The 27,978-nt window shown below is 34.1% G+C and overlaps 3 protein-coding genes across 3 annotated transcripts; 2 read left to right on the forward strand and 1 right to left on the reverse strand.

Moving 5' to 3' along the window:
• Positions 832 to 16,141, forward strand: LOC18587096 (DNA-directed RNA polymerase I subunit 2). Its single transcript, XM_018129537.1, has 27 exons — positions 832 to 1,084; positions 1,599 to 1,681; positions 1,778 to 1,897; positions 3,284 to 3,360; positions 3,789 to 3,852; positions 4,164 to 4,234; positions 4,384 to 4,461; positions 4,555 to 4,600; positions 5,912 to 6,092; positions 6,175 to 6,227; positions 6,384 to 6,457; positions 6,588 to 6,705; positions 7,414 to 7,501; positions 8,470 to 8,585; positions 9,875 to 10,002; positions 10,103 to 10,182; positions 10,896 to 11,137; positions 11,212 to 11,376; positions 11,505 to 11,669; positions 11,754 to 11,828; positions 12,430 to 12,533; positions 12,615 to 12,690; positions 13,140 to 13,268; positions 13,378 to 13,518; positions 14,088 to 14,300; positions 14,700 to 14,954; positions 15,506 to 16,141. The coding sequence occupies exons 1-27, from the start codon at positions 898 to 900 to the stop codon at positions 15,917 to 15,919; spliced, it is 3,543 nt and encodes a 1,180-aa protein (XP_017985026.1). The 5' UTR covers positions 832 to 897; the 3' UTR covers positions 15,920 to 16,141.
• On the forward strand, positions 17,315 to 21,269 carry LOC18587097 (putative CCA tRNA nucleotidyltransferase 2). Its single transcript, XM_018128874.1, has 3 exons — positions 17,315 to 17,463; positions 17,568 to 17,636; positions 19,589 to 21,269. The coding sequence occupies exons 1-3, from the start codon at positions 17,315 to 17,317 to the stop codon at positions 21,267 to 21,269; spliced, it is 1,899 nt and encodes a 632-aa protein (XP_017984363.1).
• LOC18587098 (5'-AMP-activated serine/threonine-protein kinase catalytic subunit alpha) lies at positions 24,453 to 25,151 on the reverse strand. Its single transcript, XM_007010777.2, has one exon. The coding sequence runs from the start codon at positions 25,149 to 25,151 to the stop codon at positions 24,453 to 24,455; it is 699 nt and encodes a 232-aa protein (XP_007010839.2).

The raw sequence follows: 27,978 nt of genomic DNA on the forward strand, positions 1-27,978 counted from the left end.
TTACAACACTACTTAAAATTTTTTTTGAATTTGCTATGTTTAAAAATTAAAAATTCGTTTCATCTCTTATTAACTTTTATTAATATGCGATCTGTGACATTTTATTCCACTCAGTAACTCTTTTATCCATAAAAAAAAAAGACTCAAGTTGATATGGACTTACCTCGATTCTGATATTTCTCGTGAGAGGTCTCGTATTAATGAAGAGTTGAAAAAATTCTAATACCACTTATCACAAATTCATATTTTCAATCCAAAAAATATATATACTAAGTAGAGATAAACCCTTATTTATAAGTCAAAAACTTACATAATACGTGACACTTACAACATGTTAAAAATGTGTCCGCACTTACATTAAGTATGATAATATATCTGCAATTTATTCACTACTCTCCTTAAATTCAAACAGAGAGTGACCCAAGCTTTTTTAGCACAACACTTACACCTAAAAGCAAACAAACTGTATTAAACCCAGCAACCATCTAAACACAATCCATCCACCCAATTCCTCAATTACCCCCAATACACACTCCAAGTTGCCAAATGTCAACAATAGTACTTAATTGAGAATAATTTTTAATAGTAGGTATTAATTTATCATTATCAATAGTTTAAAGGGTCAAAAATATTTTGGATATTATAATTATTATAATTAATGATTAGAATAGATAATAAAAGCATTTAGCATATTAATTATATAATTATATATTTGGATTTTATTTTTTAGCCCAACAAGTGAGGTAAATAACGAGGAGCCCACTTTGATTCCCAGCCCAATATAACTGTCCAGTTTCTATTTAAATTAAAACCCTAAACCCTTCACCAGTTTCTCCCCGCCTTCCGCCTTCCTCTCCTTCCTCAGCTCATTCAAAAATTCAGACAAGTAAAGAAGCCATGGAAAGGCAGAGGAGGAAGAGGCCGGGGCCGTTTTCGGACGCGGAAGAGCTAGAAGAACTAAAGGAGCTATTCAAACACCATATCGAGTCGTTCGATTACATGATCGACGAAGGCTTAGACCTTATGCTTAAGCGCGTCAAGCCTGTCCAAATCTTCGATTCTTCCTCCAATAAAACCCTTAGAAATATCCTTTTTCTTGAAATTTGTTTTATTGGAATTCGTTTTTGTTGTTTTTATTGCTTGATTTTTGCTTCCGGAAGCAGAAAGTAAGAATGTAGGCTTGAATAATATTTTCGAGTAATGAAGTGAAACACTTAATTTTTGTAAATAAAAATGCATAAACTTAAGTTATAATTATATTTTGATCAAATAGAGTTTTTAGTTTTTTTTTTGGAGAAATTAGCAAAATTTTTGTGGTAAATATAAGTAGGAATCAGAGTTGTTTTAGGTACTGATTGATTGTCGCTTTTGCTACATTTTGTTATGACTGATGAATTAAAAGCTGTAAGTGTAATTTTGTTTTTGCAGGCAAGGATGATTTCACTTTTATATGCATCAATTATGTTAGAATTCATGATATATTTTAGTTATTTGTTTATTTTCGTTAGTCAAATAAAAGCCATAACCAAATGGAAACTTCATTTTTTTGAATGCAATTGTATAATGTGGTTGATGTTTGTCCTTGACTTGTATCTTACTCTGGCTGGATCATCCGGAGGTCTATCCACCGCAGAAGGACCGGTCATCAAAGACATCAGCAGGAGCTTTGTATCCATTTGAAGTAAAAGTTTACACTATAATTTCCGATCGTTTGTTTATTTTTATTATATGTTTCTCATTTCTTTTATTTATTGATTGGAATTTTCTTTTTAAACAGTGTAGACAAGCAAAAATTTCTTACACAGGGAGTTTCCATATAGATGTTTGCTTTCAGTGGGATGGTGGAGTTGTTGTAAGAGAAAAGTTAAATTTTGGAGAGTTTCCTATAATGTTAAAGGTTAGTTTTTTTTTTTTTTTCTCTTTGTTCTTCATTTCCAACTTTTACTGAATTTTATGTTCGGCGAAGATTGTTTAATGCTTGTGTTCATTTAACTGAGTTGTATAGAATGTTTTAACTAGATTATTATGACAAATTTAGTTTTAGATTATTGGAATATCTTATTGCACTTGCTGGTTATACTTGTCCGTTTTCTTTAATTTCAGAATTGAGGGTATTTAGTTTGCTGGATATATATATTGTTGTGTGGATCCATGGCCATATTTTGATAAGGATTAAGTGATTAATTCTAGAAGGCGGTGTTGTTGCTTCATTACATATTTATTTAGTATTTAATTTTTAATTTGTTTAGTTTCCCAAGGATTCTAAAGCATATTTTATATGTTTCAATCTCTTATAGTTGATGAAGACTTATTAATAAATTTTTTGAAAGTCTTATTGAAATCCTAGGGCCATAGTTTATAGCTATATATCTACTAAAGCATGAAAAATGCACTAGTTCTATACATGTATACCATGTGGCACATGGCTGCCTAAAACCTGGCTGCATTTCTGGTTGTCATTGTTCATGTTTCCATGAAACTTTTAATTTGAGTTGTTGTGAATGGAGTCAGCTTCTTCATTTTTTTAAATGCATCAAATTGCTATTTTTTATATGTTTGCTCTAACCTGTGCCATGTTAACTTATTTCTACCTGTTTACATCCCCATTATGTTTTATTGTACCAATTGTTTTTGGTTAGTTCTTCAAAACCAAATGTTTTTTTTGGATATACTTGCATCAAACTTTTATTATTTGCTATGTTGCCAATGGGGCTTGCTTTGCTTGTTTATGAGACATATTTATTCTCTGGTGATGAATAGATACTAAAAACTTTATCTGCTCAGTTTCTAAGTAGATTTGTATTATAGAGTGCAATGCTTTGAGGGGCAAAGTGAGAAATGAAAAAGAAAATACAAGAAAAGAAAAAAAAAAGTGAAATTCTCAGTGGTTGATTCATTCTTATCTACGCTCTCTTCTGTCCTTAATTAAGGGGTAGAAGGAGAGTGGCCATATTTCGTGCATCACTAATGTAAAGTAGGGGCATGACTGTCATGTTTCCTTCCCAGGAAATAGAGATCTGTTTTATATTGGCAGTTTAGAACAACATTTTCTCTTTGATTTGCCCCACACTATACATGCAGAATTGACACAAATTTTACAGCATCACATTTAATTTCGAAGTTTTTTTCTTCTTTCCTAGTTGCCCTGCATGTGAACAAACATGCCAAAGTACTTAGCGTAGTATTTTTTGAGGCAAATTTGCTCCTTTTCCTTGGATTATCCATACTAGTATTTTCTTTTGCTTTGGTAGTCATGGGCCAAACTTATTTAATATTGATGCAGTCAAAACGTTGTTACTTGCGAGAAGCTGATCCCAGAAAACTGGTTGCTTGCAAAGAAGAGTCGCGAGAAATGGGTGGGTGAGTAATTCAGTTCTCTTTCACTCATTATGTTTGAGATCCCTAGAAGTTTTAACATTATCAGCATTCAAATATGATGTCTGTTTGAAAGTTTGTTATTGTAGATTATGAGTTACAGATTGCTTGCCTTTATGCTTACAATGTACTTTTTTGTAATTTTAACAATTGCTCTTCATATTTTACCTTATTATGATCTTTTGAGACTATATTCCCTGTATTTAGGAGCCTACACACCCTATAGTAACAATTAATTGTTTGTGTCTGATGTGGAACCTATATGAATCTTATATGGAAATGATTTATGTGAATGATTTAAACACATAAATTATGTGTAGTGCACTGCTATCCGGTCTTTCCTTTTTTTTTTTCTATTTGTTATTTTTTCCCTTTAAATTTTAATCACTATTTAAAATTTTCATGATATGCAGTTACTTCATTCTGAATGGGCTTGAGAGAGTAGTTCGACTTTTGATATTGCCGAAACGGAATTATGTGAGTGAGCCTTTTTTGTATGTTATCCTGTTAACTACAGGGAGAACACTTTACTTTGGGTTGATGAATTAAGCTACGATTTGTAGTTTAATCCCTTGCAAGTTCTAGTGTTCTACTGAATTTGCTGACAAGTTATTTACTTTCTTCAGTGATCTTTTTGTTTTGGGTTAATGGAATTAATATCATTCATGATTCTAGAATAGAATAAGAAATCTATCGTCACATCATCGCTCCATAATTACACTTCCTTTCCTTTTTCTTTTCTTTGATTACAAAATGTTGCGTTACTGAGGCAGCATTTTATTTTTCAGCCAATGAGTTTGGTACGTAATTCATTTCGTGATCGTCGGGAAGGGTATACTGATAAAGCAGTTGTCATAAGGTTCTTTCTTTATATTAAATGGATCCAATTTCCTTCTTTTTGTTCTACTTATTATTTCAGCATTCCATCTGACCACTTAAGACCTTATTAGATCTTTCTTACTCTACTACTCTGATTGTTTCTGGATTCTCATATAATTTTCATTCTAGGTGTGTGAGAGGAGATCTATCATCAGTGACAGTTAAGTTATATTATCTTCATAATGGAAGTGCAAGACTTGGATTCTGGTAAGAAATTTTGAGTTGGAAGAAGAACAATGGTTTTTTAGTTTTTGATTCTGAAATAAGCTGTGTATACTTTCTTTTAATTCACTCTTGCAGGGTACAGGGGAGGGAATACATGCTTCCTGTGGGCATTATACTAAAGGTGCTGTTGCTGGTTCTTTTTATACTTTTCCACTTGTGAATGTTCAATAAGATTTTGGGAAATGTATAGAATCATGTCCAAAATCGGTTGGAGTCATATTTTTCCTATAAAATTTGGTTGATGATTTTGAACAGGTGCCTCAGCTTTGGTGTGGAAGCACATTCATATTAGTTAGGTTATGTCAAATTTCTATTGGTGATGTAATATGTTTCAGAGTAGTAGAGAAGTACATATGGATCTCACAATGAATTTTAGAATGTAACATTATGCTGCTGAGGGAGAAATGAGGCACGAAACACTAATCTCTGTTAATTGGATGTTCAAACATCTTGCATACTTTTGGCATTTTCATCATTTAAAGCATTTTCATAATCATTATTTACCAATTTGGGACACATCTCCTTAGTGTCGATTTCCTGATTTGGGAGATATTCGATAATGGTTTATATCGTGTTATAATGCATTCTATAAGATGACTTGGCATGGTAGTTTATAACATGTTATGGACTCCTGGTGTTTAGAAATAAACACCGTGTTATTGAAAGGTAACATTTATGTGTCAGTCAGTTTGATTTTTCTGTGTAAATTTAGTTTGGAACAATGAGGTATTGTTTCGAAATATCCCATGTTTTACTTGTTAGAGTTGTACTGTTCAATGATAGTTGATTGGGAGTCATTTCATATAATGTATGTACTTATTCTTGATTTGTCAGTGGAAGTGATGTACTTATCATCTGTTATCTTTTTCCCCTGTACTAGCTTGAGCCTCATCTTTCACTCAATTCAGTTAATTTCTGCTCTTCAACTGTTGATTCTGCTTTTTCTAAATTGCTTTTGTTTGCTTGAGATCTCATAAATTTAGAATTGTTGTTTTTTCTTCATAGAATATCTCTCACAGGTAAATTTTTTTGTAGTACATCAGAATGCTATTGCTGCTGTCCTACTCTTTTCAACTCCTCACTGTTTCAGTTTATGTTTCTGCATAACATGCAAACCTCAAAATATGATTCTATACATAGCATTCTCCTTAGTATCCCAGCTTCTTAAATCTCTATGCGTGTCCCACCACCTTATATCTCTATGCTTTTCTATCCAAGTTATCAATTGTTTCCTTCTGTGACCTTAAAATTAGATTTCACGTGATCCATTCCTTTGCCATACTTTCAGCAGCAAGATTTGTCCTTGATGCTAGCTCCTTTTAGTTTTTTTAAGCACTCAAAATTTACCTGCGTGACCTGAGCCAATTATACTTTCATGTTTTTCCCTCCTTCCTTTTTCTTTTCTTGTGCTAATTCTGATTGGTCTTTGCAGGCTCTGATTGACACTAATGATCGTGAAATTTATACAAAATTGACATGCTGCTATAATGAGAAAAATGGTGAAGGAAAGGGGGCTGTTGGCACTCAACTCGTTGGTGAAAGGGCCAAGATTATTCTTGATGAAGTTCAGCACTTGGCTCTTTTCACTCAGGAGCAGTGTCTACAGCATATTGGTGCTTACTATGATACTTCTTTCATTAACATTTTATTTCATATGTTAAGCATCTATGTTAATTTCCTTTGTTGTCAATATAGGGGAACACTTCCAACCTATTATGGAGGGAATGGAAAGTGAGAGTTATTCTACTGTAAGTTGTATTTATTATCTATAAAATGTTCCCTTGTATGCTGAAAAGATAACAGAAGCTAGTTAGTTCCCTTAGTTTTTTTTTTTTTTGAGTGAATTCTAAGACATTTCTCTGTTCAATGTTTTGTTTATTTATTTTCTAACGTTATAAATGTAGGTTGCTGATGTGGTGCTGAGGAATTACATATTTGTTCACTTGGATGACAACAATGACAAGTTTAATCTGCTCATGTAAGCTACAGGGGTTCTTTTTATCTGTAGTTTGAAGTTCATGTTTTAGAATAGTCTTGCCATGTTCTGTTGTTTCATGCACACTCTTTCTATGTTGCATATGGATTTCCGTTTAACTTTTTCTCTTTAGCTTTATGGTGCAGAAACTTTTCTCACTTATAGATCAAACTTCTGCACCAGATAACTCAGATTCCTTGCAAAATCAGGAAGTTTTACTCCCTGGTCATCTCATTACCATTTACCTTAAGGTAGAGACATTCTAATTATTTGAAGAATTTTTTCTTGTTGTTTTTCTTTTTCTTCTTTGTTGTTTTAATCCTTTGTAAAGGATCTATAGAAGTTTCATGCTAGCAGGGTACAATTTTACTAAAAATATAGTGAGATGCATCAACCAGCTGACCTTTCATAACTAGTTTGGACTTAATTAAGAGCAATTTGCATGTGAATCATGTATTTTATTTCCTTTATTTTATTGAAATAATACTATTTACAAGTTATTTAAATACAATAAAAATTCTATTAAATTGTTAACTCTTAACGATATTTACAATTAAATTTACCATTCCAATTGTCAAGGTTTTTAACTTTTTCTATGGTTGTTTTCAGTGGAACAGGATAAAGACTATTGATTAAATACAGCTATTTAAAATAACTGATAAAATGGCATAAATGAAGTTGAATCAAAAGCAAAAGGGAAATATAATATTCACAGAAGTTTCATACCCCTAATGCCATATTGATATATAGTATAGATTATTCTTTCAGTTGAGCTGTCAGGAGTCATTTGATTTTTAGAAGTCTTATTTAACTTTTATTTTCTTTTAGACTAGAATTTTTTATCATTGACCTCTTAATCTAGCCACTAAACAAGTAGCAGTATCTGTACCATGATTTAGCTTCATTGATGTAATTTCACATAAAGATTGAATGTTAACTCATTGTTTATTTGGTTTCAGGAGAAACTGGAAGATTGGTTGCGCAAAGGAAAGAAGCTTATTGAAGATGCGATTAATAACAAAAGCAAAAATTTTGATTTCTGCAGCAGTATGTTATGTCCTTGCCTTTTTATCTTCTTTGGAAATTACCTTCTCTTTCTGTGCCATCATGCTTTGTTTGAAAGAGGTTCTAATATTTATGTGTCTTTTGAATCCTGTTGGAGGCTGAAAGCTTTACCAGTTTATAAGTAGCAATTGTTGGTTTTTAATCACCATATACCTATAATATTTCTACTGCAGTTGGAGTACGTTCAGTGGTCTTTTCCATTGAATGTTCAATTTGGCAAAAGATGGATGAACCTGATTTGAGCATACTTGAATTGACTTGAAAAGTCAACAACCCAAACCTGATGACACAATATGGCCTGAACTTGAAACAGCCCAACATTTATCTGATCTGACCTACCTAACTTATTATCTCTAGTTGGACCTTCGGACAGCATCATATGTCTGGCTTACATGCATTTGGCATTTTTATTTGGGCTTCCAAATGTATTTCTTGAAGTTCAAGGGGTTGTGTCCAGTGTTCAATGGGTAGTTTTAGGTAACCTGCTCCTATAAATACAATGGGTGTTCCAAGTCTGCAATATTCATTCTTTTGTACCTAAAAGAAATGATAAGCATCCCCATCCAAGATATTGTTGTTTTCTTTGAAAAGCTTAAAGATTAAGAAAGGACATTGAATGCAAAAGATTGTTTTGTGCTTTTCATGCTTAAGGTACCCAGTGCTTTTTATTTCTGTTAGTGACATGTTATGTTTTCTACTTCTGCCTTCAAATTTGTGCTGCTGTGAAGTAGTGTATTTGTCATTTTTTTAGTTCATTTTTTTTAGAAGACTTTTGCTACCTTTCAAGGCCATGAAACTAGTTAACAATCTTCAATGATACAAATTTGGTCTGCATCTTGTTGAAATTGCTGCTTAAGATTTCTGATGTCAGAATCAGAACTTGAAACGATTGTGCTACTTGTTTCCGTTTGTAGACTGATAGTGCACTTATTGTTTGTGGGATGATGCAGTGAAAGATGTCAAGAAGGTGATGGAAAAAAATCGTCCAACGCAAGTCAGTGCAGCAATTGAGAATTTGTTGAAAACTGGAAGATTGATAACACAGACAGGTCTAGATTTACAGCAGGTCAGCTCATATATATTTTTTTCGAGCTTCTGACTTTAATGTGTGAATTTGTCAACTTAAACTATGAAATTGGATGTTGTTTTAGTTTTTAGTTTTCCTTTCTTTCCCCCTTCTGTTAAACTCATTGTACAACTCATACACGCTTGAGCTGGATAGGACCTCAAGCATAATTACCCCAGATAACCATAGATGGTGTTAAAATTCAGGAAAGACTTTTATTGTTTATTCAAGTAACATGCGGTAACCTCACTTTGGTGGGATGATAACTGGGTAGTGACTTTCTTTGCCTGTGACCATGTTTGTAAAGTTGACCATCCATATTGTGTTAAACCTTTTGCTTTCTGGTGATTGAGCAAAGATGATTAATGATGCTCCTTGCTGTTAGTAAATTCACCTTATTTCCACTGAAACTAAATTACTATGTACTGCAAGAAAGATGCCCGTAAGTGAAAGTGTAATACTGGTGAGAGAGCTCTCTTTAAAAAATGACTTCATATCTGTGAATATATCTGAGCTGGAGAGCAACTGAAGGCAGTTAATACATCAAATTAAAATTCCATGGTTTTAAAATAATACCCAATTGAATACATTAATTTAAAGGTGGAGGACAATTGAGGGCAAAGTGAGGGACTTATTTGAGGTGATTTGGATGTGTGAGATGAAGGCATTCAACAGCGCCTATTAGAAGATGTGACTTAGCCATGTCAAAAAAAAAAAAGGGGAAAGTGTAAGACAGAAGAAGACATGGGTGGAAAATGTAAAAAGGACCTTGCTTATACTGATCTTCTAAAGGTATGATTCAAGAGTGCACAATGGCATCTATGACCATGTAACGTGATTGAAAAGTATGCTGTTTACTCCTGTTGAAAATAATCCCAACTCACTGCAATTATACTTTAAATAATAAGTTATTGGATAACTTTGAAGATTTCCAAATGGTCTTGTCACAAGACTCTTGTGTCTGTGAGGAGATTGAAAGGTCTGTTGCTGAGTCTAATGTGATAGTCAAAACCAATTAGCATGTTGAGGTTGATTTAGAGCATATTTCGAGACTCACCAATACCCAAACTAATAATTAAAGAAACTGCTTTTGAGGTGAGTTCTAACTGGACAAATTTACTTCTTTACATATCGGAAGGTTCTGTAAGATTTTAATTTATTATTTTTGCGTGTATCCTATATGAAATTATCCTGTTTTGCCTCTATTATCCAGCATAACATGTTTAATGTTATGGGGTGCACTTTTCAAGGTTGGAAAATCATTTATGACTTTTCTTTTGTTCCATTAGAGGGCTGGTTTCACGGTTCAGGCAGAGAGGCTTAACTATCATCGATTTCTTTCGTTTTTTCGGTGTGTTCATCGTGGGGCTTCATTCGCCGGACTTCGTACGACCAGTGTTAGGAAGTTGTTACCTGAGTATGTATCTGCTTGCCAATATAGTTAGCATTTTGTTTGATTTACTTTAAACCATTGTAGTCATGGGGCTTTTAACACCCCCTTCTCTTCTGATTTACAGATCTTGGGGTTTTCTTTGCCCCGTGCACACTCCTGATGGGGAGCCTTGTGGGTTGTTGAACCACATGACATGTACTTGTCGTAAGTTCAACTTCTTATTTGATTTTTTTTTTACACAAAAAAGTGACTCTATGAAATAGTTTTTGCAACTAAAGTCTAAATTTTTTGGTTAAAGTAATTTTTCCTAGAAGCAAGCATTCAGGAGCCTCAATTTTGAAGGCAATGATGTTGCTAGATGTTTTTGGCATGTTTGACACTGTGGTCCCCACCTTGTTACTGTTCTAACTTATTTTCTTCCTGAAGCATTCTCATTGGTGAAGGAAGATGGCAATTGATTTGGTATAACTGCCTAAAACTGCTACAACCGGTTTTAATGTTGAAAATTGAGGTGTCATGTCGGCAATTTATTTAATGGTCGAGTCATGATTACACATTTGCCCGTCTATGGCCAATTTAAATTGTATCCAAATGCTTAATCTACCGATTATCTGTTTTTTGATAAAATTTAGAAAATTATTTGATTTATAAAATAACATTAAAAGATGTGACTAGAAGCAAGTAAAACATGAGGCTTGAAATTACAATTAAGTTTGATAAAGAATCTTGCTTCCAATGAAGACAAACAATGAAAAAAGTTGGTGGTTATTGGCTTCTAATCCTAAGATGAATCTCTTCCATTCTTTTCTAGCTTTAAAGGAAAAGGAACAAACTACACGTACAGACTCTTGCATGCTTTATTTCTCGTAATACAAATTGCTGCAAGTGTTATCCCTTATATTCTATTTTTATCTCAGGAATTACATCCTACTACAATTCGCCAGGAAATATTAGAGATTTTTTTAAAATAAGAATGTCTATCCTTGATGTTCTAGTTGGGGTTGGAATGACAACTTCTTGGCCAAAAGTTGATCATGCTGGACCTCCTCAAGTTCTTCCTGTTCTTTTAGATGGTCGTGTTGTGGGCTCTTTACCTTCTGGTGAAGCTGAAAAAGTTGTTGCTCATTTGCGGAGATTGAAATTAGCAGCTGCTTCAGTGGTCTGTTTTTGTTGCTGATTGTGCAATTCCTTTTTGATTAAATTTATTTTACAATTTTATGTCGTGTTTTTCAGATTCCTGATGACTTGGAAGTCGGCTATGTTCCTTTGAGCTTGGGTGGCACGTATCCTGGTTTGTACCTGTTTACTTCTCCATCTAGATTTGTTCGGCCTGTCAGAAATATTTCTATCCCTTCGGCAGATGGGAAGGATATTGAACTTATTGGGCCATTTGAACAGGTGAATACAGATTTCTTTTCTGCTTTTTGGATCATTAATATTTATATGTTCAAGTTTTAAACTGTAATCCTGTGAACTGGTTCTAAATTCTAATTTAGCAGATGAGAGCTAATTCTTCTGTTTTATAGGTTTTCATGGAAATCAGATGTCCAGATGGTGGGAATGGAGGAAGAAGTAATATTTTTCCCGCAACTCATGAAGAAATTAGTCCAACTGCAATGCTTAGTGTGGTTGCTAATCTTACGCCTTGGTCAGACCATAATCAAAGTCCACGGAATATGTATCAGTGCCAGGTTTTTCTACCATGTTCTTTTAAAAGCATTCTATTCTATGCTTAATGATTAATATTTTACTCAGTATTTTTTTTGGTTTTGTAGATGGCAAAACAAACAATGGCTTTTTCTTTACAAGCAATTAATGCACGTGCAGATCAAAAGTTGTATCATCTTCAGGTCTGTATCCTCTTGTTTCTTAATTTTTGTGTTAGCTTCTTGTTCTTTCTCCAGTGTTTTCCCTTGGTGCTTATGCTTGACTCCTGAAAAGCTTACGCTTGAATGCTTTGAGGCCTAGACCTCATCTTATAAGAATTGAAATGCTTTGTCTCATAGGAGGGTGGAACACCTCAGTTTATGCTTTTGCCTTTAAAACGTTGATTTTAATCTCAAAAGCTACATGGATAGATGGCTATCGCACTTGGACCCACTTTTAAGTTGCATGTCTAAGGATTTCAATGTCCAGTCTGTGCAGCTAATTTTTGCACAGTGATTTGTATTTCCTCCAATTTAGTGTAGGGAAATCATTCAAAATAACAAATTGATCTTAACATGAAGTGTTTTTAGAGCCCACAAAGTTTTGAGAGCACTTAAAATATGGACAGTTGTTTAATTTGTTATCCTTACTATCCTTTGTTTCTGGAAGATATTTATTTTAAACTTCTTTGTCTGCATTTGTCGCCTGGGAGCTCTATCTACTATAATATGGTTATGACAACTGTCAGCATTATTATTCTTTTTCATTTACATTCTTTTGAAGAATTTTTCTATGCTTTTTCAGACTCCTCAAACTCCAATTGTGCGCACAAAAACATATACAAAGTACTGCATGGATGAATATCCTTCAGGAACGAATGCAATAGTAGCTGTGCTGGCATATACAGGGTTTGTATTTCAGAAAAAAATGGTGAAGTAACCTTATCATGTTGAAGGACCCAGAAAATTTAACTTATTTGTATCATGTAGGTATGATATGGAGGATGCCATGATTTTGAATAAGTCATCTGTGGAACGTGGGATGTGTCATGGACAAATATACCAGGTTTGTTCTCATCTTCCTGCATGGTTTGATTTACATTTTTCTTGTCCTGGAGTATTTCAAATGGGGGAACCAATTGTCAATTATTTCGTTCCTTAAAAGGCTGGTCTAGGTCAAAAATATTTTCATTGTGCAGTCAATGCTATACTATTAATTTGGCTACTTAACAACTGGTAGTTTGAAATTTTGAATAGGAATTAAAGTTGTGAAACTAAATGACCTCACAACTATCTCTGTTGACACAGCTTCTTGGGTTCTGGGATTCCAGACACCCCTTAAAAGTTACCTGTCAAATAATGACAAGTTTTCTCTTTCATGTATAAAGTTCACTGATTTGTTTATTTCTCTCTCTCTCTCTCTCTCATATTTTTTGATGCTAATGCTGACACATATGGTTTTTTTTCTATGTGGCTTTTTACTGTTGCTTTTTGTAATTTTGATTATTTTGGTAGACGGAAACTATTGACTTGGGTGATGATAAGAGCAAGTCAGATCGAGGTCAAAGAATTTTTAAAAGAGAACATTCAGATAGGTCAATATCTTCTTGTCTTGATTCAGATGGACTTCCACATGTTGGTCAGGTTAGATTCTATTTTGTTTTTGCCTCTTTCATTTTTCAAATAAACAATTAGGAAAGCTCAAATTCTCTTGTGCTATATTTTTGACTAACTCATTGGTGACAATATTCAGGTGATACGCCCAAATGAACCTTATTGTAGCACCATTAATCAGGTGACAAATTCAAAGAGACTCTACAATCACAAGGGTTCAGAAACTGTTATTGTTGACTATGTTGCAGTTGATACCAAAAGCAAGAAGCATCTTCAGAAGGTAAGCAGCACACTCTCTTTCTTACTCATTCATTGTCAGAGAAAAGCTTAAAAGCCTACAAATGTTGACTAGGGTGTATTAATGAACTTTCTCTGCTCGTTATTTCTAGATACGATGCTACCATATTTGCTCAGCTTTTTCTGACTTTCAGTGTTAAAATTGGCATAGCAGATCATTGTTATCTTCTGCATTATCAAGAGATCACACTAATTATTTTCTAGGAAATATTGAACCTAAAGCTAAGAGATCAGTAACGTTAGTTTCTGCATTTATCCAATTTTCTATTATGTGTCAAATATTTAACATCTTACAGGACTAAATGGATTAGAAATATTAGAAAGCAATAATTGTATAATAACACCTTTATTTTATTTTCTTAATGCTTTTTTATTTTTTCAGTTCTGTTTTGCTAAAATAAGAATTTGATCCTAAAAATCTAACTTTGATCATATTTTGTTGTATAAGAGGTCATCTGGAAGCATTCTTTTTTTCTGAAATCCATCAGTCATTTGATTACTTAAATATCATCACACTGTCAATGTCTGTTTTTACACATCTGTTTTGGGCAGGCTAATATTCGCTTTCGACATCCGAGAAACCCTGTCATTGGTGATAAATTTAGCAGTAGACATGGGCAGAAAGGTGTTTGCTCTCAGTTGTGGCCAGATATTGATATGCCATTCTCAGGAGTTACAGGAATGCGCCCTGATCTTATAATCAATCCTCATGCATTTCCCTCAAGGATGACAATTGCAATGCTTTTGGAATCTGTTGCTGCTAAGGTACTAGCAATTAGTCAAAGCAATTAGTTGTGAATAGTTGTGGCACTGAAACTCGAAGATTGGCAAACAATTAAATTTGTGATCCTATAATCTTCAATGGAATCTTAAACTGCAGTAAGAAGGGAATAATTGTTTAAGGTTCAAACTTCAACCAGTTCATTAGTTTGGGCTTTTTGTCTAAGATTTGTGGGTGATTTTATGTTCATTGGTTAAAATAGAATTCTTCGTTTTCCTTTTTCAAAATTTTATTTGTTTAAGATAGCTTTTGTAATTGAGTCCAAATTATCAGTTTGTAAGATTGAACTTCTATGTTTTCAAAGTATAATGCAAGGGTTTTGAGAAGCTCAATGCTTGAATGCCCAAATTGTTTCATGGATGTTTAAATATTTCCCATTGCAGGGAGGAAGCTTACATGGGAAATTTGTGGATGCAACACCATTTTCTGATTCAGTGAAGGAAGCTAAAGGAAAGACTGAGACAGAGTCTGAGTCTCTTGTTGATGAACTTGGTTCCATGTTAAGAGCTCGTGGGTTTAACTACCATGGAGTAGAGGTATTATACAGTGGGGTCTATGGAACAGAACTAACATGTGAGATATTTATTGGCCCTGTTTATTACCAGCGGCTTAGACACATGGTTTCTGACAAATATCAGGTATGAAATTATTTTGAATCTTTTTCTTTTTCTAGAAGTATTGTATGAAATTTCTGCATTTGCCAATAATAGAGTTGGCATTTCTTATTTAGACAAGGGATAATATATAATTCTTTAGCTTGTCAATGAACCTTAATTGATTTTTTTTATAATTCTATAATTTATATAAAATATATGACTCATATTCTCTCTCTCTCTCTCTCTCTCTGAGTGCAGCTATCTGCATATAATAATGCTTTTTAGAAACTTTTTCTTCTTGTTTATTTTAATTTCTTTTGGCCTTGGTTTAGTAGCTTTTAAATATGACTGTTGGAAGTGTACACCCGCTGACCAAGTCTATTTGAATATGGCCTAAATATTTAGTAACGTTTTCTGATGGAGCAGTGTGCTGTTATGCTTGGCCTGTGGAACTCTATTGAATTGTTATGCTCTATTGTGTGGAATTTGCTTCTTCATATTGATGTGTGTGCAATTAATTGTTGGATCGCTCAGTCTTGTATTTGTTCTTGGAATTAGTTAATTTTGCCTTGTACTTATTGTGCCATATGCAGGTTCGTGCCACTGGACAAGTCGACCAGATTACACGACAGCCTATCAAAGGAAGAAAGCGGGGTGGAGGTATACGTTTTGGGGAAATGGAACGAGATGCTATGCTTGCTCATGGGGCTGCGTATCTGTTGCATGATAGGCTCCATACATGTTCTGATTATCACATTGCTGACGTCTGCTCTCTGTGTGGAAGCATCCTTACGACGTCCATTGTCCAGCCACCAAAGCGAGTAGTTCGAGAGATTGGTGGGTTGCCTCCTGCAAGGGCTCCAAAGAAGGTTACATGTCATGCATGCCAGACAAGCAAAGGGATGGAGACCGTCGCAATGCCTTACGTTTTTAGATATTTGGCTGCTGAGTTGGCAGCTATGAACATAACAATGACCATACAGCTTAATAGTGGAGCTGGGGCTTGAAGGCTATTGCAGTTCTCAAAGGTTTTGTGCAAAATCCTAATCATCAGGGACTGAAGAATGTTGCTGTGATGGCAGGCTGGAGAGAGATAGGCATGATTTCCGCCAACATGGAGAGCTCGAGTTTAAATGAAGGGGATTCTAGGAGTTTCCTGTATATATATTGATACTGATGGAGTTGATTTTGTTTATATGTATAATGTATTTATATTATTTTTTTTTCTTTTGCAGTTATGCTAAAATTTTGTTCTGTAAGCAGTTTTCTAATAACCATCTGTTGTAATTTTATTCTTACTATATTTTATTATTTCTTACCTCTTAAATTTGTACAATTCCTGTAATTTGCTATTGATTGAAACTAAATTATTCCTACTTTGAAGCATTGTAATTCCTTTAGAATGATTCTTGTGTTTTGCCTTTTTGAGGCAAATGAATTACTACCAATTTGTGATTTGATTAGAGGCCAAAAGTCCTAAACAGTGGCATCAATCGGTGGGAGTGGAAGGCAAAGGGAGAAGGGCATTATTTGGGAAGTGATAACACTATTGGGAACATAATCCCTTACAGAAGACACTGGTATGACTAGCTATGAAAGTATTGAGAAGCAAGCTCAATGATATGAGAAGATGGAGGTCAATGCCTAAGACATTGGCTTTTGATGGTAGTGCCAAGTCAAAGAACTACGGCCGATGAGGGTGCAGAATGCTAGCCTCAACTTAAAGTTGTGCTATAAGAACCTCTAGCTGGTGCAGATCACTTTTTGCATAATATGGCCAATAGCTTTTTGGGTTGTTTTGCTTTAGTATGGATTTGCAAGAGGGAGAAACATCCAAAATGGTCATGTTTCTCACTCTTGCTCTCCCTTCGCCCTTTCTGGCTGTTAAGGGTGGCTGTAACTTCTGAGTCTTGCTAATATCATATTTTGTGTTGTATAGTGTTTTGTTTTCAGCTGGCTTTTTTGTATGCCAAGCTTCAGGAAGGGCACCTGGACCAAGTCTCTCATAGTCCCTTCCTTTTTGTGTACATAGGGGATTTCACCCTGATTTAATGGAAATACTTTTAATCTTCAAAAAAAAAAAAAAGCTTAAGACAGATTAAAAGGACAAACCAGAGCCACTTACCTTAATTTTTCTTCAAGAAATTTACGAAAACATTGAATTGCAGATGGGGTGAGATAGTTAACGTTGTCATCTACCTCACCTTTCTAAAAAAAGTACCTATTTTCAGTCTTGTTCACCTCCAAATTCTTCAGATTGCTAAAGCTACAAAATTTGGCTACTTCTTCAATCACTCTGCAATCCTCTTTATTTGCAACATTGGGTTTTTCTTCCTGTGCTCATACTTGAGAAACAGTACCTTGTTCGGTTTCTCTAAGCTCTCCTTCCAGTACCCTAAAACATGATCCCAGAAGGGTCTAGACGATTCCTCAAATGGTCAATTTGCATGCTCCGGCTTGCTTCTAAGAAAGAAACAATGGCATCTAAAGGATTGCGAGCCACATACACAATTCGGGCATTGGATTGCTTGATGGATTGTGCTAGCGTTGAGTAAGATAAGGTAGGTGGGTGGAATGGAAAACAACCTTGGGGATGGAATAGTAGCAAGATCGGGGATGCCATGACCTTCCTTGAGTACTGTTTTCTTGAAATAGCTGGGGTACAAGGGCAGAGTTCAAGGGGATGTCCGAGAGTAGTGTATATCGAGTGCGGTTCACAAAACGGTGAAAACAAGTGCTTTGAGCCAAGTACTGCCAGCTTTTGGCTTTTTGCTTACGATAATATTATCATCAAGAGCTTGGAAATGTTTCTGAAAGGATACATGGTGTTCGGAACCAACTTAGGGCGGCATCAAAATCCTTGGAATTGGATGAAAATGGGACCATGGCTTTTGGGGTGGTCGTTTTGATGATGGTAGGCTTCTATAGCGTTTGATTGATGATGTACGCCATAAAGCTAGAATTTTGCTCTCTTCTATACCAAATTTCTACTATTAAGTTGTAGCTGCATAACTTAATAGGGTCTTTTTTTTTTTTATATATAGCCAATGAGAGTGACAAAGCTGGGGAAAGGCAATGATCATACAAGTTGTGAATCATGAGTGATGGAACAAAAATCTTTTTTCTTTATTTATTATGTAAAGTTTTTTTTTTCATAATTTTGCGTAAGGTGTTTAGAATATTTTTCATATTGACATTATTCTTATCATTAAGTTATTTTTTAAAATCAAAGATATAAAGATTAAAATTTTATATAAAGAATAGCACCCAATACTTGTGCAAATCTTGTTGGGGATTTACCCTCTCTGTCAAGCAAATCTAAACAAAATACATGTCATCTTATGGTCAAAGGCAGAGCTAAGGGGATAACGGGTTGTGGTGACCATCACCTCTTAATTTTTAATTTTCTTTATTATTATATGTATAAAACTTGATATATAGATATATATAGTATGATTATCTTTATAATTATCCTTTAGTCACCATTCCTACAAAATTTTGAATTCGTCATTCCTAACATGTAATTAAAAATTAGTCCATGCATCGATATTTTAAAAATAATTTATGAAAATTTTGTTTAATAAAATTTTTTTTTGACGATTTAAACTAATAATCACATACAAAAGCTCAAATAGTTAAGAAAAGAGAATGAGATTAAATATCGGTAGTCGTCGTTACATGATTTTTATGAGATACATAATTACGGACAATCATATACACGTGATTGATAGCTTATCATATTATTAGCTGGAAAAGTCAATTTTTAAATATGATCCATCACCTAAACTATACGTGAATTATAGTTCATTCTCTCTATTTGGATATCTAGTGTAAGTTACAGATTAATTGGTTTTCAAAATATTATGACATGATTTGATATTGTGTAATAACTCAAAGTACTAATGAAAGTGAGGCGAGTACAAATTGTAATACTAGTACTTTTGAGTTTCTAAAGGATTTAATGTGGTAACAGGTATTATTAATCACTTCAGTTTTATAATATTTGATGTTATTCAAAATAAATATTTTATAAATTTATTAAATTATTTCTTTTTCGTAATACCAAAACTATGCTAAGAGAATAAGTATAAAGTGTCATTGAAACTCCAAAAACAATATTGTCATGTAGTAAACGTAGTAGTTTTCAATGTGTTTTATATGCAGCTACATCCTTTTATTTCATTATGTCATATTGAGCATTAATCTCGTATAAACACAAAATGAAAAGTAACATTTTAATTAATGATAATTACTAATCAATTATCAGTTATAAAATTTATTTGATGTAAAATAAAAATATAAAAATTTGATTGAATATAATAAAAGAATAAGAATTTATTTAAATTTGTTAAAATATTTTAAACATTTTTTCAAAACAAATACTCGAGGCCGTAAAGCTCAAGGGCAAGACTGTTCTCCTTCACTCCCTCTATTTACCTACTCCCAACACCTTGCTACTGTTTTAAAACGTCTTAACTCCCTCTTTTTGAATTATGGTCTAACTAGGATAGTTTAATCCTACTTAAACTTATATACCTTACTGAGCATAGTAACATATCCTAATTATATTAGGATAAGGGTTATTGTGCTTAACTCTATAAAAGGATCCAATGACATTGAACAATACAGAACAAGGAGCGGTGAGTTTAAGACAGTTGTTCTGAATTTTCTCTTAGTGGAACCTCTATTGATTGGCCAACAACTTTCACAGCAACCTCTAATCCTACGTACCAAAACCAGAGCCTTCCCTCGCCGTTTCTTACTTGCGGAGCTGCCATGGCGACCGCCGCGTGCAATCCAGTGAAGGAGCAGATTGAGTTGACGGAAACGGAAAGGAAGATTTTCGATAGGCTTTTGAACACCCTTCGCTACTTCAATCTCCAAACTCAGCTTCGAGTTGCGGGTGGATGGGTCCGGGATAAGCTTCTCGGCAAAGAATGTTGTGACATTGACATCGCACTTGACAATATGTTGGGCAGTGAATTTGTTTATAAGGTTCGGGAATACTTGTCGTCTATAGGGGAAGAGGCACAGGGGCTTGCTGTCATTCCTAGTAATCCTGAGCAGTCTAAGCACTTAGAAACAGCAAGGATGCGCCTTTTTGATTTATGGATTGATTTTGTGAACTTAAGGTGTGAGGACTACAGTGAGAATAGCCACATTCCTAGAAGGAAATTTGGTACTGCTGAGGAGGATGCATATCGAAGGGATTTGACCATTAATAGCTTGTTCTACAATATTAACACCAACTTAGTCGAAGACTTCACTAAAAGAGGGATTGAGGATCTAAAATTTGGAAGGATAGTGACTCCATTACCTCCGAAGGAAACGTTTTCGGATGATCCCCTACGGGTTCTTCGAGCTATTCGTTTCGCTACAAGGTTTGGTTTTGCGCTGGATGAAGAATTAAAGAAAGCTGCTGCTTGTGATGATGTAAAAACAGCTCTTGCAGATAAAATTAGCAGAGAGCGCATTGGAACTGAAATTGACCTCATGATCTCTGGCAATCAACCTGTTCAAGCAGTTGACTACATTTGTGATCTGACATTATTTTGGGTTGTTTTCAATCTCCCTCCGGGGGTTGAGCCTGCTGTATCAGAAGAATGCTACAGGCTTTCTGCTGCTTATTTGGATGCTACATGGAAACTTCTCCAACGTATTGGATGCTCCAGCTTTAGTGGTGAACAGAGAAGGCTGGCTTTGTATTCTGCTTTGTTTCTTCCATTGCGCAATGCCACATACAAGGATCGAAAAGGTAAGAAGATTCCTGCTGTCAACTACATTTTCAAGGATTCCCTTAAGCGAAAAGCAAGTGATGCTGAAACGGTCATAAACGTCCACAAGTCATCGGACAAATTCTTATCTTTGATTCCTTGCCTCTTATCAAATGGTGATATGCAACTCACCAAGGTTGACTGGGGACGAGAATTTGTCCATGTCCCCGTTAGTTCAAAACTGCGGGTACTGACAGGGTTTCTTCTCAGAGAAATTAAAGATTTTTGGCGAGTTGCTTTGTTGATGTCTACATTGCTATATCCCACTGATATTGATTGCACTCAAGATGATGGAGACAAGCAGTTTCAACTGGATAAAAGAAAAAAACTTTTTGTGTCAGTTGAGAATGCCGTGGTTAAATTAGGTCTTGAGAAAGTCTGGGATATAAAACCATTGGTTAATGGGAAGGACATTATGAATGTTTTGCAGCTTAGAGTTGGAGGGCCGCTTGTTAGTGAATGGCATCAAAAAGTTCTCGCATGGCAGCTCGCACATCCTTGCGGGACTGCAGAGGAATGTCTTGATTGGATGAGGGACAGATGCAGTAACTGCCTGGTGACCAGACATTTTTCTTCAACCTAAGCTTATCATAACAGAGGGTTGGGGTTGGTATACTTTTCTCATCATCCACTGTTGTGAACATCTTGGAGCTCGATTACCATCCGAGCCAAATTGTCTTGAAATTTTGGGTGTCGAATTGAGCTTCCAAAACGAATCTTTGGACAAGCATCGCTGGAGCAACATGATGTCTGTACATAAACCTCAGGGTAAATGCATAAGCAATTTCTCTGTACATTTACTACTTGAACAAAGTAGCATGTTCATGACCTCATGTTTTTTTTTTTGTATTTGAATTAAGATTTGAAATTTAAGTCATGCAAACATATTCAGATGTTCCATATGCAGGGGACTGTGAATTAGTTCAACTAAATTAAGTAATAAATTATGTATAGAAGATATGTTTGAAGAAAATGCAACTAATTTAATTGGTAAAATATTTTGATTATTTGTACTAAGAACTGGACAAAAAAAGAATTGAGATGTTGGTATATAATATGGGGAATGCCAGAGAGGAATTGGCTACTGCATTTTCTTAGCCCAATTACAATTGGAAAATAAAATGTAAGACAATTGTCATCTCGGAAAAAATTAAAAACCCCATAAATAAATAATATAATTTTTGGTAAATGTATCATCTTACCAGACAACCATCAACCGCTTGAATTATTTTTGTCAAAGCAAAAAAAGCATTCTGAAAATTATTACAGAATGAATTAAAACGTACGATAAGTCCCAACAAGCATCCCAAAGTTCAAACCTTCCTTAGGGAAGGCATTGGTATAAGTAGCTACGAAACCTTCCTTCCACAGTTATTCAATGAAAGGGGAAGATGGAGGTCAATGCCTAAGACATTGGCTTTGATGGGAGTGCCAAGGCAAAGAACTTGGGTCAAGCCCCTTCATTGAGGGTGCAACATGCTAGCCTCAACTAAAATATCTCTCTCTCTCTCTCTCTCTATATATATATATATATATATATTATAAGTATATAATATAGGTTCCCCACACGTTTTTATTGTTATGAATAGAATAGAATAATACTTGTGCAAATGTTGTTGGCATTTTACCCTCTGTGGCAAGCAAATATGGAAAAGAAACATGTCATCTTCATGGTGACCATATAATTAAAGTTCAGTCCATGTCTCGATATACCAATAAATGTTGATAGTAAAAGTCCCGAATTTTGTTGAATATTTAGATCCACGATATTTCAAAAAATATTCATAAAAATTTTAATTAACGAATAATGTTATCCATGATTTTCAATTTGAGTAATCCCATAAAACAGTTCAGTTAGTTAATTAAGAAAGGAAAATGTGATCAAATATTGGTAGTTGATATGATGATTATAATGAGAAACACAACTGTAGACAATAATGTGCACATGGTTAATTTCTTATCATTTTTCTCTCAATCGATGGAAATTTTTTTATTAATAATGTAGAGGGTCATTTCGAGGAAGATCATGCATAATAGTTGCTTAGTTATAAAGACATGAAGCAACAATAAAAAAGAAAACAGACAATACCTAAATAGGATACATATTTGTTTCTAAAAACTTGAAACACCCAATAAGGAAACAACAACAGAAAGGAAAACAGGTAACACCTAAATACAAAACATATTTGTTGTTAAAAACCTGAAACCCTCAGACAAGGAAACAACACCAGAAATAACATAGAAGCCAACCCAAACTTTCACCCAACAGAAACCACCATATTATTAGTTTGAAAAGTAAATTTTTGAAATGATCAACCAACTAATCTACAAGTGTGGTATAATGTGGTAATAGGTATATATGTTTAGACAGCAAGTGTAAAGTGCTACTGAAACTCCAAAAAGAAATGATGTGGTATGTTTAGACAGCACTTAAAAGTGCTTCAAAAATTGTGTGAAAGGCACAGTTTAATGCTATCAACACAACCTGCCCTAGCATAGTTAATGAATGGAACTAGAGAAGAGGATTCTCCTCTGCCCATTAATCACAGTAGCTCTCCTATCCTAGATAACATTGCAGTGGATCACTTGAGAACCCAAACACAACCTCAGAAAAGAAAGCTTTGAAACTGAGCTTATAATTTTTATATGTTTCAACAGCTTAGGACACAACCTCAGAAAAGAAAGCTTGCAAACTATATAATTTCCAAAGCAAGAACCAAATATACTTACACAAAGACTGTTGAGCAACAACCAATACCACAGCTATGAACATGAGCTGGATCAGGCTCTGTAAGCTCTGGTTGATCCTTACCAAGGCAAACATTATTAGCTTTGAATTACTAAATAATAAGTCTGTTTAATTTAAGTTCTAGTTTTCACATCCGAACGATGCAATTGATATAATAATTATGAGCCAGATTCATCATTCACATTCAATTCTCCTCTACTTACTCAAGCCGTTTCAAACAAGTGAAATAAAGTTTAAAACAGAAGTATAAAAGCTCTTCAATGAAGAGTTGGGAGAATATAAAGCCCGCCATTATCAAAATAAGAATTCTCTTAGCTTTATCTTTCTGGGGTTTTGAGTTTGAGAAGAGAACCTTAACAACTGTAACATAATGGACTAATAATGAAATCACTCCCTTTAATTCAGACAAATGTACACAAAACTTATAGTTAAGAAATATATACAAAAAAGAAAATAATATTGGGTAAATATCTCTTCTTGATTACACAGAAGTATTGAAGGAATAAGAATAAAAACATTATGAATGAGTCATTTTGTAAAAGCAAAAACAGTATTGTAGAATTATTAAAGAATAAATTAAGACAAGCCCCAACAAACAGACCAAAATTCAAACAACAGGATGAAATTAAGAAAAATATTGGAATTAACTTTATAAATGGAATTTGTCTTTTTGCCCGCATCTACACTTGTCATAGGGATTAGTTAATTTTCATGCATTGCATCAAGACTTGGAAATTGAATTTCAACTGCTAAAAGCGGGTTGCCAGTAATTATTCCATGTGAGAATATATTTATTGCAGAAAAGTATTCTTGTTTGGAAACAAGAATGAAGAATACAAGATTACAAATCAGAAAAAGAATAGAAATGATGACATCAAAGAAACAAGAATTATTTAAGAACGAATTAGCAAGGGAAAGCAATAACAAATAGTCCCAAAGTCAAATTAAAGACTGGATGAAAGAAAAAGGAAAGAAGATCAATCAGACATTATTTATGTAATTAAAAGAGAAAAAAAATTATGGGGTGCATTGGTAGTCAGAAGAGACCTGCCTTCCGCAGTTATTGAGTAGGACACTTAATGAAATTGGAAGGTTGAGCTCAATGCCTAGGACATTGGCTTTGATGGCAGTGCAAAGGCAAACAGCAGCTTCGAGATCAGCCAAGCCTTGAATGAGGGTGCAGCATGGTTTGGTTGGTACGTCACCAAGCTCAACTTTCACCAAACCATTCAGCAGATTAGCACAGACACCTAGGTTCAGGGGGTTACAAGTGGACTTGCCCTGCTGGTTGAGGGCACCAAGGATCATGGCTGCTGCTGGAAGGTTATCGACAGGATTTCTGGAATTTGTTGTAGAATCTTTTGAATTATCATTGGAGTTATCTCCACTTTCAGTTGATAAATCATTGAAGTTTGATAATCCCTTCTCGTTTGATGAATCCCCATTTAATAAATCATGTAAAAGTTCTCCAACTCTTGATGATGAATCATCGGAGTTTGTTCTTCCACTTGCAAAGCTTCCATCATTTGATGAACCGTTGGAATTACTTTGAATTTGATTTGACGAACGATGATCATGAGAGTTTTCTCCAACTCCGTTTGATGAAGCATTAGACTCTGCAGGTTGATAGTTCACATTGCGAGAGTTTACCAAAGCAAAGGAAAGGAGGTTGAGGGATACAAAAAGGGCAGTCGATACTCCACCCTTTGAAGCCATATCCTAATGAAAGTTTCGAAGTGCTTGAGTGGTTTTTGTGTTTAGAGAAATGAAATTGATGAGGACCAAGGTTAAGTGGGCAAAGGGCTTTATAAGAGAGATAATAGTTTTAAAAAATTGGAAAGGAGACACACGCAGGCACATTCTCTATTGAAGGTTTTGTTGTAATGTTTGGTAAGCAAATTCATATTAAAATGCCAACAAACAACAAATCTCCCACGTTTATACGATAATCCAATTAAGGCCAGTTCTTGATTTAGTAAAAGTGCAAGAGATCATAATAAGATATGCAAGAGATCATAATAAGATATGCAAATCTTGGTTATAAAGTCCTACTGCTATATAACTATTTTAGTACTGCTATATAATTATTTTAGTTAACATTCAAATACTATTTTTTTTTAATTGGAAGAAGAGAGATTTAAACTTACTCTCTAGGAAGGGGATCATGTACCAACAAATAAATTAAATGTTCGAGTGTATAACATCCAAATACTATTTATTTACTAATCTTATAAATACTTTCTTGATATCCTTCAATATATCTTCAATGTCATTACTATTAGATATAGAGTAGTAAAAGTTCATCAGTTAAGGTTTTGGCAAAATCCTATTGGAATGAAAAATGTTGCTGTGATGGCAGGGTGGAAAGAGACAAGCATGATTTCCGCCAACATTTTGCAGGAAGGGGATGCCGGGAGTTACCCCGTATATATACTGATAATGGTAGAGTTGATATTGTATACAGGTATAATGTATTTTTATTACTTTTTTCCTTTGCAGATATGCTAAAACTTTGTTTTGCAAGCATTTTTCTAGTAACTCACTGTCGTAATTTTCTTCCTGTTATATTTTATTATTTCTTACTTCTTAAATTTGCACAATTCCTATATTTTGCTATTGAAACTGAGTTATTCCTCACCTTCTTGTGTGAGTACTTTGAAGCATTGTAATTCTTTTAGAATGATTGCTGTCATGCCTTATTGCTTCCTAAATTCCTATGGCAATTGAATTACCAATCTGTGATTTGATTGTAGCCGCCATTCTTGCTTCCTGGACGACGTACACTTCAATTTTTAAATATAGTGATATAGGAATGGTTTTTATTACTCTTTTTTCCATCTTTTATTACAATTTTTAGAATTAGGTTTGCAAATTTCTTGTTTTCGATTTTACATTTTATACGTAACATTTTGGAATACCATATATGTATGTCATACCAAATTTTGGAATCCTATGTATGTAACTTTTGAGCCTTTGACCAATTTGCATACTTCATGAAAATTTTACAACCATGTTTTTTTTTCTTTGAGAAGAAATCTTATGAACATATTACACTAATTATTCGTTTCAATAATTCTTGTTAATCAATAATATTAGCTATACAATTGACCTTAGTTTTGAAATGATTAAAACATATTATCAAAACTGCAAAATTAAGTTTTTAAAATAATTTAAAAGACCCCTTGAACTTTAAAATGAAATGACTAAATGTTTGAACAAGCAAATATTTTAAAACAGGTCAAAAACAGTGCCTTTAAGTCATAACTATCGATACTAATAAGTAAAGTATCGATATCTCATTCATATCAAGCAACAAGTATCAAGACCTTCATTAAAAGTATCGATACATTTTAACTCGAGAGTAAAAATTTTGAAGCAAGAGCAAAAGTATCGATAACTATACTAAATCCTTTAACTAGATGAGTTTGAAAGCATAAAACATGTCGAGTATAGTTTATGATACCTAATGTGAAAATTTAATGTTAATTTTTTTCTATTTTATGTCAATTTGTATTGGTGAATTTGAAAAGTTATATTTAAATTATTAATAAAATTTTATGTTATTAAAATTTTATTTTAAAATTGATTAATTTTTTATCTCGAATCGAATTATTGACTTAATCCATGACCTTGTATGATTACCCTTTAACCATCACTTATGCAAAATCTTAAATCTGCCACTATAAGTTATGCTTTATGATAAGCCTATCAGTTATAAAATTCTTTTGCTTATAAAAAAATAATGAAGTCTGAGATCTTAATCATTGGTGGGGGCTTTGACTAAAACATTTAATGGTGTAATATCTAGATAGTTGAGAATAATGTGGGAAGTGTTGAAGAGTCAATAAGGAAATATTTATTCACCTTGTCACGACCCAATTTCCCGGGCCATGACCGGCGCATGAACTCAATGAGCATAGCTCACTAAGCCAAAGCAAGCCTATCCATTTACCTTTGCTTAACAAATTTATCATATCATGCATACACACACACACACCTTTTCCCGAGTGTGAACATAGCCAAAACACAATGACATTATCGATAATAATATCCATGCACTATACCAGTCATGTATTTAGCAATTTACATTGCATACACATATTCACATTATTAGATTGTATTCACAATATAAAAAGACCCATGACTTCCAGCGAAGACATTTACAATAAGAGGGATTACTATCAAATGCTAGACACATACCTAGGAGATGAACTACGAGGACTCCCCGATCTAGGGTCCAACAGTCACATGATCTGAAAACATGAATTTTTATAAAACGTGAGTACAATACTCAGTGAGTGAACAAGGAAGGGAACAAGCATACCATAAGGAATGTTTATTGAAATCATGATGCATTCGTTTTCTCAAAACCATGCAATTGTTTTAGCTCTTTAAACCCCTCATGTAAATCCCACATGAGTAAATCACTTTACAAAAATCCATGCTCAACTATGGTACCAAAGAAATGGGAAATATGGCAAAAACCCACAAGTTAGCAAAATGGACAGAAAGTTTCTCGCTGTAGCGAACTTCATTCTCGCTG

This window comes from Theobroma cacao, chromosome 10 (genome assembly GCF_000208745.1).
Source record: "Theobroma cacao cultivar B97-61/B2 chromosome 10, Criollo_cocoa_genome_V2, whole genome shotgun sequence".
In the NCBI taxonomy this organism is placed as follows: Eukaryota; Viridiplantae; Streptophyta; class Magnoliopsida; order Malvales; family Malvaceae; genus Theobroma; species Theobroma cacao.